Genomic DNA, 14,611 nt, shown 5'->3' on the forward strand with positions numbered 1-14,611 from the left:
CCGGGGGAGTGGGGTGGGTGGATGATGCCGGGTGCGGGGTCGCTATGGACTGTGAGTTGGACACGGAATCTATCCTTGGAGGGGGGCGATATCCGTTCCTCAAGGAGCCCACTAAGGCAGGACGGATCATTCAGGACCCCACTCCTGTGGGGCTCGGTTAGGACCCACATCCTCTGTGGAGCCCTTGGATCGAGACCTCCATCCCCCCGTGGGACCGGATCACTTGTGAACCTCATACTCCCGTGCCCCATAGGGTCTTTTCGGTCAGATCCCTCGTCCTCTATCCTGTCATGATCCCAGCTCTAAGTCATAACTTCTGTCCCCCGCGAGGAATCACGTCCTCCAAGGGAACCGCTCAGTGGGAACCCCCGCCCCCGATAGTGCCCACGGCTAGTGGGGATCTTGCCTTCCGTGGGGCCCAGGAGGAGGCCCTTTTGGAACCCAACAGTCGGGATGTACATGTCAGGGAGAGCCCACTGCGTCGGGATCCATTCCCTTATGCAGTTTAATGATCAAAAAATCCCGTTTTTCCAAAGGCCGCATCCTTTGAGAGCCTAGCCCAGCAGAAGGAAAAGCTGCTGCGCTAGTGGTGTGGAGCGCTGGTCACTCACACATGGGCGATAGGCTTCCAATCCGTGACCCAATCCTGCCCTCATATGCTTCCTTCCCGTTGGATGACGTCTGGTTCTCGCCCCGCCCTTTCTTGGTTACGTTCAAGGCCTGGGGGCTCAGATGGTGAAGAATATGCCTGCAATGCGGGAGATGTGGGTTCGAGCCCTGGGTCGGAACGGTTCCCGGAAGAAGGGAATGGCAACCCATTCCAGTATTCTTGCCTGGGGAAGTCCATGGACAGAGGAGCCTGAAGGGTTACAGTCCATGGGGTCGCAAAGAGTGGGACACGACTGAGCGACTAACACTTTCACTAACACTTTTCAAGCAAGGAGCGGCGCTGGCTCTTCCTTTAAGGGGCTTGGCCTGTAGAAGGCGGGACCCTGACCGTCTTGGTCTTTGATTGGCTCAGCCCTCGCCAGAGCTGCTTCCAGATTGGCTGGCTCATGTGTCTCTCCCCTCCCTCCCGGAGGTTTCCGCTTCCTGTTCTGACGGACGCTCCGGCCGTAACGATGATCGGGGACATCCTGCTGTTTGGGTAATTAGGGGGACCAGAGGATGGGACATGAGGGCCCTTTACGGTGGGGGGCGGTATAAGTAACCGTATTCTTCCTCTGCAGGACGCTGCTGATGAACGCCGGGGCGGTGCTCAACTTTAAGCTGTGAGTAGGCCGCGTTGGACCGTGGCTCCATCCGGGGGAACTGTAGCCCCGCCCCTGCAAGCGTGAGCCTGCCCTAGGACCCCGGCCCCGCCCCCAAGTCCCGGCCTCTAGTTCCGCCTCCGTTCTGGTCCGTCTTCTATGATCCTCTGCGCCACCGCAACTTGAAATCCAGACTCTCAGTTCCCCCGGTATCCCTCTGCTCGCACCCATGAGAGCCTCAGGCCCATCCCCCGAGAATCTCTTAGCCCTAACGTGTATCCTCAGCCCCACATCTGGCACCCTCGGACCACCACCTCCACCTCGTCGATGGCTGTAGTCATAGCTATGATTGGCGGGGCAAGTGGTGGTCCAGGGAGGATCACTGAACTGCTCGAAGTCACAGTAGACCAGCGGTAGGGCTAGAACTCTCCTCTGAGCTGGGGATCAGGGCCTGGGGACCAAGTGATGTGTCTGTCCTATTGAAAGTGGACGCTGTCTGCTTCTCTTTGTAGGAAAAAGAAGGACACGCAGGGCTTTGGGGAGGAGTCGAGGGAGCCCAGCACAGGTAAGGCCTCCTATCAGGACTCTGAAATTGGTACATTTCGGAGAGGACAGTTTTTTCTCATCAGTTTTAAGTGTGTGTGGTGGGGGGTGGCCTGAGTTTGTGCTGTTCCTTCTACCCATCTTTGTCATCCACTTGTTTCTCTTACCAGGCCTCCTTGCGTAGATCAGCATTCATATCACTTTTTACAATTATAATTTTCTTCTGTCTGTGCTATCATCTGGCTAATATCTACTTCTCACACTTGATCTTAAGCTCCAGAAAAGAGGTTCCAGCTTGTTTTGGCTTCCTTGTGTCCTTGAAGTTCCAACATTCCAGTGTGAATGAGTGAATATCCTCACAAATATTACCTTCAGAATGCTGTTGTTATTGTTCAGTCGTTCAGCTGTGTTCAGCTCTTTGCAACCTCATGAACCAGAGCCCCCACAGGGCCCCCACAGACTTCTCTTTTTGTGGGATTCTCCAGGCAAGAATATTGGAGTGGGTTCAGAATGCTGTAGACCTGTTTAATTTTCAACTAGATTAATTTTCTAGTAGATTAGCTTTCAAATAAGCCAGGAGATATCATATAAAAATTCAAATGTAAATCAGAACATTCTACTACTTGGAGATCAAGAGACCTTTTGGCATCTGTTGAATGGGAGTTGAGAAGCAGGACCCCATCGAAGTGGGGCCTGTGGACTCTAGCTTATCCCAGCCTCCGCCCCTTATCTTTATAGCATTTTACCCACCTGGCCCCTGGTGGCCCTCGAATGTATACTTGCAGCTAAATTGACTCGTATAACTTTGGAGTCTAATGGGACCTGTACCTGACTGTTATATCCATTCATCCATTCATCCACCTAGCATTTATTGAGCTCCTCTTATATACTAGCTACTGTGCTGGATGCTGGGAACACAGCAGGGAACAAGACAGAGGTAATTCCTGCCTTTGGGTTGTGGTCACACAGAGTGGGACAAACAGTTCCTCAACAAAGAACAGACAGTAAAGGAGAAGATGTAGGATAGCAATGGGGTTGCTGCTCCAGCTTCCTTGTGTGGAGCCAAGGTCATGGGTGCTATGATGGAGCATTGCATGGGGACAGCAGGAACCCTGAGGAGCTGTGAATCTGAACAGACAGTCTGACAGCTCTCCTTTATCGGGGGCTTGCCTGGTGGTGGCCGCCTTATTAGGTTCTTCCTACAGGTATTTCATTCCACCTCTGTTTCTAAAAGGTAAGGAGCATTTCCTGTGTTACAGATGAGGAAACTGAGGCTCAGAAGTGTAGCTCAACTTTTTTGTGGCTACCCAGCAAATCAGTGACAGCATGAGGATTTGAGCCTGGGTTTTTCTGTCTCCAGAGATTGTCCCCTCAGTCACTAGACCGTCTGTCTGTTCAGTCATTCATACATGCATCATTCATTCAGCAGTTGTGTACGTTGCTCGCCACTACGTGGAAGGCACTATTCTAGCTTAGAGGTAGCAGGAGCATTGATGACAAGGATGGTCAGAACAGCGACTTTCCTCTGACTGGGGGCTTCTTGCAAGGCTCCTTCAAGCTAGGACTCTGTGTGGGCTGTTGCCCCCACAGAGAATGCTCCTCTCTCTCCATCGTCTGCTTGGTTGACCCCTGATATCATAGTGACTGCATTTATCAGAGCATGCTATATAATGGGCACTGTGCACCGGACTTCCCAGTCCTGCATCACCCCTATTTACACTGGAAGAAACTGGGGCACACATAGGCCCAAGTCACCTATGCGGAAGGGCAGCAAACTTCTGCCCATATTTAACATCCGAGCCTCTACACTTTCTCAGTGAGACTTCTGACCCCACCCCCCTCCTGACGCATGCCAGGTTGGGAACCCCATTATAGCTCCACGGCACTCATAGTGAATTATCAGTTATGTGGTTACGTGTTTAGTGTTTGTCCTCCCTGTGAGCTCCTTGGGGCGGGGATACCCGTCTCATTCCTCCCTGTACTCCCTAGACTAGTAGCCTTTAATCAGCCTTTGTTGAGAGGGAGAGAGGCCATTTTTATGATCCTGGGCTCAGAGAAGGGCCTCACCAAGCATTGCCTTGCAGACATCCTGGGGATAGACCTGTCTCTGACATTTGCAGTCCGTGCTGGGCCAACACTATGGAGGGTGTGTTTCGTGTCACTAACCCCATGACTTGGACAACACTGTTGTTTAGTCACTCAGTTGGGTCCGACTCTTTGCAACCCCATGGACTGCAACCCACCAGGCTCCTCTGTTCATGGGATTTTCCAGGCAAGGATACTGGAATGAGTTGCCATGCCCTCCTCCAGGGGATCTTCCCCACCCAGGGATCAAACCTACGTCTCCTGCGGCTCCTGCATTGCAGGTAGGTCCTTTACCACTGAGCCACCAGGGAAGCCCCTTTGGACGGTGCTGGACTTGTCTAAACTATGTTGAGCAAGCCCTTGTGCTGCTTCTGTGCTTGGATGGTGCAGCAGCGCCAAGTGGCCATCATGTTGGGTTGCTCTGGAAGTTTCCAAGCTCCTGCCTGGTATTCCATACTTCCCAGACAGCCCTGATCTATGGATGGCACTTGGGGTGCCACCCTTGTGGAGCACCTCATCTGGATCCGTTCATCTCATTCTGGAGGCCTTAAGAGGCTGCGTAATCAACTCAAAACCCCAGAGGAAGGTTCTGGAATCCAGATCTCTGGAATCTTTTTTTTCCCCTAATATTTATGTTTTGTAGTTGTGTCAGATCTTAGCTGTGGCACACAAGGTCTTCACTGTGGCATGTGGGATCTTTCGTTGTGCACAGGCTTCTCTCTAGTGTGCTGTATGGGCTCAGTAGTTGCAGCACACGGCCTCTGTTGCCCTGAGGCATGTGGGATCTTCTTGCCCCAACCAGGGATCTAAGCTGCATCTCCTGTATTGGAAGGCAGATTCTTAATCCCTGGACTGCCAGGGAAGTCCCTCTGGAGTCTTCATGTACCAAATTCCCTCTCCTTGGAGTGGTTTCTATTCCTTGGCATCAGTGTATACTAGAGTAAGTCGTCACCAAAGCAGAACTGTCGTTTTACTTGCCTGAATTACTATGCTTTTTCAGTTGTAAGGGGTTTCCCTGGTGGCTCAGATAGTAAAGAATCCATCTACAATGCAGGAGACCAGGCTTCAATCCCTGGGTCGGGAAGATCCCCTGGAGAAGGGACTGGCTACCCACTCCAGTATTCTTGCCTAGTGAATTCTATGGATAGAGGAGCCTGGCAGGCTACGGTCCATGGAGTCACAAACAGTTGGACATGACTGAGCAACTAACACTATCACTTCAGTTGAAAATCCTGGAAACCAGCTCAAAATGTGTAAATCGAATGGAAACATCCAAGGGTAGCATGGTCTTCAGACACATGTGTATTCAGGGCTCACACCAGACCTGTAGCACGTGACCCTCCCCAGCTCTTATTCCTCCTGGGTTGGTTTTACTCTCAGGCTGGCTTGTGCTGATAAAGATGACCCTTGACCCACATTTTTTCTGTGGAGGGCCAGATCATGAACAGTTGAGGCTTTGTGGGCCATCAGTCTCTGGTGCAACACTTCACCTCTGTGATTTGGAAGCTGCCGTGGACAATATGTAAATAAATAGGCATGGCTGTATTTTAATAAAGTTTTATTTACAGACATTAAAATTTGAATTTCATGTAATTTCTTGTGTCTCACTAAACGCTTTGTTGATTTTTTTTTTTTTTTAATTATTAAAAAAAAAAATTTCTTCACTCATGGGCTATACAGAAGTAGGTAGCAGAGGCCAGTTTTGGCCTGTGGACCAGCCATGGTTTTCCAACCCTTGCCTTAGAGAATTGGGCTTCCATCTTCACAGCCCAGCAACCCTGGCAGAAAGCAGATGCCTCTTTCCCAGTAGTTGGGGCCAAAGTCCCAGGGCCACCTCTCACTGGACAGATTTGGGTCACGTGCTCTTCCCTGAGCCACTCAGAGGCTGGGGGCTTGGTCCTCTCTGGGGGTTGGTCAGTGGCATCTATAGCCTGCATGCTCAGGGTTGGGGAACAGAGGTGGCCCAAAGGAAAAGCCATGCTGCTGCTGGAATACGGGGGCAGTGGGTGCGGGGCGGGCAGGGACCCCAGAAGTACACTGCAGTGGTGAAAACAGAAGTGTTAGCACTGCTTGTGAAAATGCTTTCTGACTTCCCAGGTGACAACATCCGGGAGTTCCTGCTGAGCCTCAGATACTTTCGAATCTTCATCGCCCTGTGGAATGTCTTCATGATGTTCTGCATGATCGTGTAAGTCCAGCCCGCCTGTCTCCTCTGTCATTATTGTTCTCAGTGTCGTTCTCTAGAATGATCCCGTTGATGGTCATTCTCTGTCCTCCCAGTCTGCACTTCTGTGTCATACTTTGTGCTTTCAAAGTAACTCTCTATGCTCGAGAGGGAACTGGGGTCTACACGAGTTAAACTATGTCCCTGCAGTCCAGGCTGAAGCTTTGATTAGAACATGGCGTTCTTCAAGTCCTGGCTATGCCCGGGGCCTTGGCGGGAGCTGCCAAGAGATGCCTTCCCTGGAGCCTGTGGCTCCGTCACCTCTTGCCAGCTCTGTTGTCCTTAGCCTATGCTTGGCGTTGGTCAAAGTGGAAAATATGGCTTGAGAGACCAGTGTGCTGCTGGGTTTTGCTCCCACCCTGCTGGAAGCCAGCAGAAGTGTATTCAGAATTTATTTCTGTTTTTTATGCCTATTTATATTTTTCTCATTAGGTGAAAAATATCCAGTTGGATTGGTTTTCCTGTCAGTGTCAGGGCCATAATTCCAATACTGCTGTTAATGAATTATGAGACTCAGGGGAAAAAAAAAAAAACACAAGAGAATCAGGGGTTCTGGGGCATGCTGGGCCCACCCCGTGTCCTTTCTCTAAAGAGGAAGAGAGTGAAAAGTTGGCTGTCTTGAGTCATTGAGATGCTGAATTTGCGGTTGCTGGGTGGTCCTTGTGTCAACCAAGTAGCTGTTTAAGGGGATGATTCCAGGGTGTAGGAGGTCAGGTGAGCAGGGGTTTCTGTGGCATTAGAAAGTATTTTAGAGGCCAGAAAGAGGACTGTAAAGTATGCCTGACAAGTATTAATTGCTCACTTGTGTCTTGACTCTCTGCAACTCCATGGACTGTAGCCTGCTAGGTTCTTCTGTCCATGGAATTCTCCAGATAAGAACACTGGAGTGAGTTGCAGTGCCCTTTTCCAGGGGATCTTCCCGACCCAGGGATCAAATCCGGGTCTCTTGCATTGCAGGCATATTCTCTAGTGTCTGAGCCACCAGAGAAGCCCAAAAATATGCTTGGAAAGACCCTTTTGGGGAGTTTGGATGAGGCCTACCTGGGTACAAAGAGGGCTCATGAAGAGATCAAGGAATTTGCAGGAGTGTAGGAAGTATAACTAAGTCCTCACAGAAAGTAGAAGTGTTGGGGAGCTCCTCCTTCATTGATTTATTAGTATTTATTCACAAGTGTCTGTTGAGGGCTGTGCTCCAGGGTTACAGTTGAGACCGAATCAGCCACAGTCCCTGCCTTCAGTGAACGCACTGGTCGCTCAAATGGTTAAGAATCTGCCTGCAATGCAGGAGATCCAGGTTCAAACTGTGGATCAGGAAGATCCACTGGAGAAGGAAATGGCTACCCACTCCAGTATTCGTGCTGAAAAGTCCCACAGATGGAGGAGCCTGGCGGCCTACAGCCCGTGGGGTCGCAAAGAGTGAGACACAACTGAGCGACTAACATTTTTCTTTTCAGCGAATGCACAGAATAAAAGGGGCATAGCAAGAAAATAGGAAAAAAATCAATTACGAGGTGGAGAATTGAAGGGGGAGGCTCCTGGTTTAGGATGGTCAGGGAGAGGCTAAGAAGATGCCGTTGAAATCAAGACCTAAAGAACGAGAGGAAATCTGCCATTTACAGAGCTGGAGAGAGGCACAGTAGTGCAGGAAGTAGCATGTGAAGGTTCTGGGGCAGAAGAGAGCTCATTATGTTCTCATCATTTTCTCTGTCCATCGGCTTCATCGTCCTTTCCTACCTGACCAGCTTTCTTCACTACTTGCCTGTTGGCTTGTGACCATCAGGATGGTAGCCTTAGGCTTCGTAACCTCTCAGCTCAGCCCAAGGCTAGCTTAGCCAGTAGCCCAGGATCCTGATTTTGATTGTGGCTTTTTATAGATCCCTGACCTAGGCCAACTCTTTTCAGCCTGTGCTCTGAGTGAGGGAAGCTTCTCTCCAGAAAGGGCTCTGTCAGGGAGGTAGCGACCAGCTTTTCCAGGATGTTGAAAAGTGGAAATCACCTAAATCTCCAAGAATAGGAGAAGAGTCAGGTAGCTCAAAAGATACTCATATGACCGATGGTGATGACACCATCATTGATAACATGTCTACAAAGAATTTTCTTTTTTCTTTTTGGTCATGCTCCATGGTTTGTGGGATCTTAGTTCCCCAACCAAGAATAGAACCTGGGCCCTCGGCAGTGAGAGTGCAGAGTCCTAACCACTGGACTGTCAGGAAATTCTGCCTCCCCACTGCCACCCACACGCACACCCAGGAAAATGTTTAGAAAGTAAAGAAGGTGGGATATCACCTGTAGGTACACTCTAGCGTCACACTCTGGCGTTGTGACTTGCACACAGTAACGCTGAATAAATGCTGAATGAGTGAGTGGGGGAAGCAACTGCCAGTGAGGAATCGGAAGGATCTAGTCCAGCCTGTCCACTGAGGTAACCGTGCTGTGACTGCTGAGGAAGTCAGCGGGTCCAAGGGGATGGTTCAGTATTCTGTGCACTCACTTTTGTAATTGTTGGAGCTGAGCTCAGTTGGAAATTTTTTAAAAGTCCTAAAAAGTTTGAATCAACCCTGAATTTTCATTGGAAGGACTGATGCTGAAGCTGAAGCTCCAATACTTTGGCCACCTGATGCGCAAAGCTGACTCACTGGAAAAGACCCTGATGTTGGGAAAGATTGAGAGCAGGAGGCGAACGGGGCGACAGAGGATGAGATGGTTGGATGGCATCATCGACTCAGTGGACATGCTGCTGCCACCGCCGCTGTGTCGCTTCAGTCGTGTCCGACTCTGCAACCCCATAGACGGCAGCCCACAAGGCTCCCGTCCCTGGGATTCTCCAGGCAAGAACACTGGAGCCGGTTGCCATTTCCTTCTGCAATACATGAAAGTGAAAAGTGAAAAGTCGCTCAGTCGTGTCCGACTCTTAGCAACCCCATGGACTGCAGCCTACCAGGCTCCTTCGCCCATGGGATTTTCCAGGCAAGAGTACTGGAGTGGGGTGCCATTGCCTTTTCCCAATGGACATGAGTTTGCACTAACTCCAGGAGATAGTGAAGGTCAGGGAAACCTGACGTGCTGCAGTCCATGGGGTCACAAAGAGTCAGACATGACATAGTGACTGAACGACAACAACAAAAAGCTTGAAATATAGGGAGAAGTGGAGAAGACGATGGCACCCCACTCCAGTACTCTTGCCTGGAAATCCCATGGATGGAGGAGCTCTGGTAGGCTACAGTCCATGGGGTCACAAAGAGTCAGACATGACTGAGTGACTTCACTTCACTTCATTTCACAGGGAGAAAGGTGTCTGAATGTTTAGAGACCAAGGGCACTGATATCTGCAACTTTGAAACATATCCAAAATTATGTAGATGGATAATTGGGTAGATAAACGGATAGATACATGGTAAAGTGAAGTGTAATTGCAGAATGTAGGTCGTGTGTTTGTGGGTGTTTGCTGAACTGTCCTTTTAACTCTTCTTTATGTTGAAATATTCGTAAAAAAATTATGGGCAGGGGAAGATAGGGAGAAAAGGAAAGTGTCAAACCATGGAAAAAGATTTTAAGTAAAAAGTGGAAGTCAGTCTTCACAATTCAGTATCTGGTAGTACTCTCATATGGTTGTGCAACCATAACCTCTAATTCTAGAATGTTTTCACCCGCCACAAGGGAAACCCACTGCCCATTAAGCAGTTCCTTCCCATTCCTCCCTTTCCCACCCTTAGGCAGCGACTGATCTCCTTTCTGTCTCTACTGGATTTGCCTGTCGTGCATATTTCACACTGGTGGGGTCATTATGGCTGTCTGTGTCTGGCTGCCTTCATTCAGCATAACGTCTTCTCCGTTCTTCATGTTGTAGCGTGTGTCACTATTTCATTTCCTTCTGTGACTGAATAATAGTCCATTGTATTGAGATGCCGCAGTTTGTGCATCGGTTGGTGGATATTTGAGATGTTGCCACTTTTTGGCTATTTTGAATAATGCTGATACAAACATTTGTGTACAAGTGTTTATGCAGATTTAAGTTTTCAAATCTCTGGTATATACCCAGGAGTGGAATTGCTGGGTCATATGGTAACTATATTTATCCTTTTGAGGAACCGCCAGACTCTTTTTCAAAGTGGCTCAGCAATTTACATTACCACTAGCAGTGTCTGACGGTTCCAATTTCTGCATGACCTTGCTAATGCTTGTTATTGTCAATCTTTTTGATTATAGCCTTCCTAATGGATATGAAGGTTGATTTACATTTCCCTGACAGTTAATGACATTGAACCATTGGCCATTTGTATATCTTCTTTGGTGAAATGCCTGTTTAGATCTTTTACCAGTTTTTAGTTGGATTATTACTAAAGTTATAATTGTAGGGGTTCTTTTTACGTTCTAGATACCAGTCCCTTATCAGGTAAATGATTTGAAAGTATTTCCTCTCATTTGGTGAATTGTCTTTTCAGTTTCTTGATGGTGTCATCTGAAGCGCAAAATTCTACAAATTTGATGAAGTCCAGTGTGTCTGTTCGGAGAAGGCAATGGCACCCCACTCCAGTACTCTTGCCTGGAAAATCCCATGGATGGAGGAGCCTGGTGGGCTGCAGTCCATGGGGTCGCTAGAGTCGGACACGACTGAGCGACTTCACTTTCACTTTTTACTTTCATGCACTGGAGAAGGAAATGGCACCCCACTCCAGTGTTCTTGCCTGGAGAATCCCAGGGACGGGGGAGCCTGGAGGGCTGCCGTCTGTGGGGTCGCACAGAGTCGGACACGACTGAAGCGACTCAGCAGCAGCAGCAGCGCGTCTGTTCCTTTTGTCGCTTGTACTTTTTGTGTTACAGCCTCGAAGTCATTGCCTCATCCAGGGCTTCCTGGTGGCTCAGACAATAAAGAGTCCACCTTCAATGCGGGGTACCTGGTTCGATCCCTGCGTCGGGAAGATTCCCCTGGAGAAGGGAATGGCAACCCACTCCAGTATTCTTGCCAGGAGAATTCCGTGGACAGAGGCGGGTCAGAGGAGCCTACAGTCTGTGAGTCGAGAAGAGTCAGATACTACTTTCACTTCACTTTTTAACCCAAGGTCACAAGGACTTTCACCTACAAGTTTCTTGTAAACGTTTATAGTTTTAATAATTAGGTCTGTGATCCATTTTGAGTTAACTTTTGTGTATGGTGTGGAGTGGGGATCCAGCTGCTCTCGTTTGTATGTGGTGTGACTCAGTTGTTCCTTCCCCATCTGTTGTTAGTTTTTCAAATAACCATTTTATCTTGGAAAGAGTTAGGTTTATAGAAATGTCGCAAAGATAATACAGAGAATTCCCTTATACTATTCATTGACAGCACAAGGGTTAGGGGAGTTGACCGTCCTCGAAGTTGAAGATCCAAGTGTAACTTTACAGTTGGCCCTCCATATCGGCAGTCCTGCATCCACAGGTTCAGCCAACCTTGGATTGTGTAGTACTGCAGTAATACAGTTGAAAAAAATCCACAGTCAGCCAACCTTGGATCGTGTGGTACTGCAGTCCTTACTGTTGAAAACAATCCAGTCAACCAGCTTTGGGTCATGTAGCAGTGCAGTGTTTCCTGTTGAAAAATCCAGTCAACCAAACCTTAGATCCTGGAGTACTGCAGAATTTACTATTGAAAAAAAAACAATATTGAAAAAAACTATTGAAAAAAAAAACCCCACGTATAAGTGGTCTGGTACATGTTCAAACCTATGTTGTTCAAGAGTCAGCTGTGTATATTTTTAACAACTCTGTAGTTTTCCCCTGTAGGTCTGTATCATAACCTATATACCCATTCCCAAACTTCATGAACATTTATACAGTTTCTAGGCCTCTCTTGTTCCAGAGTTTTTCAGTTAACAGGTCTCTAATACTTGTTTACTCAAAGGTCTTTTTCATTTATGAAAGTCACCACTGACTTGCAGTGATAGAGCATGGGCTCAAATAAAATGTAGGTACTTTTTGGAAGAGTTACTTTTTTTAAAGTGTACAGTTGAGTGTTAAGTGTGTTTACATTGTTGTGTAATAGAGTTACTTGTAAAATCAGAAAATGGTATAAAATAATCTTAGTGTGTTTCTGACTCTGCGGTCCCATGGACTGTAGCCCATCAGGCTCCTCTGTCCATGGAATTTTCCAGGCCAGAGTACTGAAGTAGGTTGCTGTTTCCTACTCCAGGGGATCTTCCTAACCCAGGGATTGAACCTGCCTCTCTGAGTCTCCTGCATTGGCAGCTGGGTTCTTTACTACTGGTGCCACCTGGGAAGCCCATAGTAATGGTAACCGGAAAATATTTCCTGACAGCGTTTTCAGGCCTACAGCTTCCCATCCTCATGGAGGTTTGCCCTCTAATTTTTCCAGGCTGTTTGGTTCCTGAGCTCCAGATGCAGAACCGAGAACACACCTTCTGAGTCTCTCTTGCTCCGTTCCTGACGACTTCAAGAATGTTTCTGACCAGAAACCGACTGACCTTCCCAGAAAGTCCAAGCTTGTGGTGGGTGGAAAAGATGTTCGCCAAGATGCTCATGGTTTCCCAGCCACATCGCTGTTTTCTTTACAAAGATGTTTTCTTTGATCGCTGCCTTGAAATGCTGTCTACTTAAGGAGTCTGAGGAGAGTGTATGTAAAGGGCTGGGATAATGTTGCATTCCCCAAAGATAAAAGAACCTATTTAATCAGAGCAGAATCTCTCTTCTACCAAGCTTTCCCTGGAAACCTGTTTCTGTGTCTTTCTTGGTTTATTTTCAATAACCATCCTTTTTTGGTTCGAGTTATACGGATTTGTAAAAATCTTTCTTACCAGGGATCTGAAGCAGAAAGGTTCGCTTTTCGGTTTGATGCAGCCTCTTATTGGACTGTGTTTGTGATGACTGAGCAAGTTCATTGTTGCTGGGTCAGTGTCCAGATTCCTTCCCCATCACAATGGTTTGTGCTCGACGTACTCAGCCACATGGTACCACTAAGGTTGCCCCAGGACTTCAAGGGTGAAGTATTATTGGTTCCCATGGAAGAGAGGTGCAGAGCAGTTGGCAGGGTGGATGGGGGTTTTATGAGAAACTTTCCCTTGCCTGGAAGCCCTCTATTAAAGTAACTTTTGGGGACCATTAATTGTAGAGTTTTTAGAATGAGAGTGATTTATGTGGTGGTACTGGGATCCAGTTCTGAAAGCTTGGTTTCGGGGGTCTGCTTTTTAAGTGGATGATATCAAGATTGACAAACTATAAGCCTCATTTGAGGAAATACAGCATTTTGCACAGAAGCTTCTTTGAATCCGAGTCCGAATTTTATCATCAACATGGCTGTCTGGTGGTCAGCACCTGGATCCTGCAGGTGTTTGATTTATTTGTTGTGATGTGTGAAATCCAAGCTTCTAGGTAACCTGGTGGGAGGAAAAAATAAATATGCAGGCTTTTAGAACTAAGTAGGATTGAAAATAAAGCTCATTTCTAAAAAGGGCCTTTTGTTTATACATTTTTTTAACCAAGAAGTTGACTTTTGTATTTTACTCATTATTTTTTTGTCACTGTCACTGGGTTGTTTAAAAATTATTTTATTGAAGTAGAGTTGATTTAAAATGTTGTATTAATTTCTACTATAGAAGTTGACTTTCAGTTTGAGTTGTTGGGAAACACCTATGGTTTGTTTTATTATGGAGGCTTTCAAAAAGTTAGAGAAGCATCGTTAGATATTCCTTTTCAGATTTTGTTCAGTATATGTTGGGCAAGAATTGGGCGATTAAGATTTTGATGGGCTGCACCTGGAAGAGTAGAATGAGTGAGAGATGATGGAGGGGTTTTGCTAGGCCAGGTCGCAATCACTTATTCTGTTGCTTAGCTAATTCATTCTGTTGGGTTGGCCAAACGTTTCTTTCAGGTTTCTCCATAACATCTTACAGAAAAACCCAAACAAACTTTTTGGCCATCCCAAGACTTCATTTTTGGCCATCCCAAGACTTCATTTGGAAAAGGAAATGGCAACCCACTCCAGTACTCTTGCCTGGAGAATCCCACGGAGGGAGGAGCCTGGTAGGCTACAGTCCATGGCATCGCAAAGAGTTGGACACGACTGAGCGACTTCACTTTCACTTTCACTTTCAATACTTCATTGCTTCTGTCATTTATTCCCTGATCAAATCCAGGCTGAGCATCATCCCATGGTTTGTAAGTTGCGGGGAATGGGGCTGCTGAATTGAGCTTCACCCAGGCTGGTATTCTCGTCAGCAGGAACAGACGTGCCAAGATCTTGGCTGGTCAGTCCTCAAGCCATATGAATGGTGCGAGGAAACCTCTTCGCCTTATTCAGACCCGATGCTGAGGTTTCAATGAAGCGAGGCATTTGTGCATCGTGGAGATGAATCGAACTCAGAGAAGAGAATGCTGTCATTGAGATTTTGCTTCAATAGTTGTATTTTTCTCTGGAGAACTATTATCTCATTGTTCAGTTCTTATGAGCAATGGAGCTTTGGGGGACGCACATCAAAGGCTGTTATACATTTTTAAAGTGGCAACTCGTGGATCTGTATCT

The 14,611-nt window shown here is 47.5% G+C and overlaps 1 protein-coding gene across 3 annotated transcripts; it reads left to right on the forward strand.

Annotated features, from left to right (window-relative positions):
* The first annotated feature begins 1,024 nt into the window (after positions 1–1,024).
* Positions 1,025–13,542, forward strand: SMIM7 (small integral membrane protein 7). 3 transcript variants are annotated; one of them, XM_019963924.2, is made up of 5 exons: positions 1,025–1,147; positions 1,230–1,271; positions 1,763–1,815; positions 5,976–6,066; positions 12,449–13,542. In XM_019963924.2, the coding sequence occupies exons 1-5, from the start codon at positions 1,056–1,058 to the stop codon at positions 12,462–12,464; spliced, it is 294 nt and encodes a 97-aa protein (XP_019819483.2). In that variant the 5' UTR covers positions 1,025–1,055; the 3' UTR covers positions 12,465–13,542. The 3 variants fall into 3 exon arrangements, 2 of the variants coding, with proteins under 2 accessions (XP_019819483.2, XP_070648699.1); XR_011567478.1 differs by lacking the exons at positions 1,025–1,147; positions 1,230–1,271 and adding exons at positions 1,278–1,663; positions 4,066–4,159; XM_070792598.1 differs by lacking the exons at positions 1,025–1,147; positions 1,230–1,271 and adding an exon at positions 1,404–1,663.
* The last annotated feature ends 1,069 nt before the right edge of the window (positions 13,543–14,611 follow it).

This window comes from Bos indicus, chromosome 7 (genome assembly GCF_029378745.1).
Source record: "Bos indicus isolate NIAB-ARS_2022 breed Sahiwal x Tharparkar chromosome 7, NIAB-ARS_B.indTharparkar_mat_pri_1.0, whole genome shotgun sequence".
Classification (NCBI taxonomy): Eukaryota; Metazoa; Chordata; class Mammalia; order Artiodactyla; family Bovidae; genus Bos; species Bos indicus.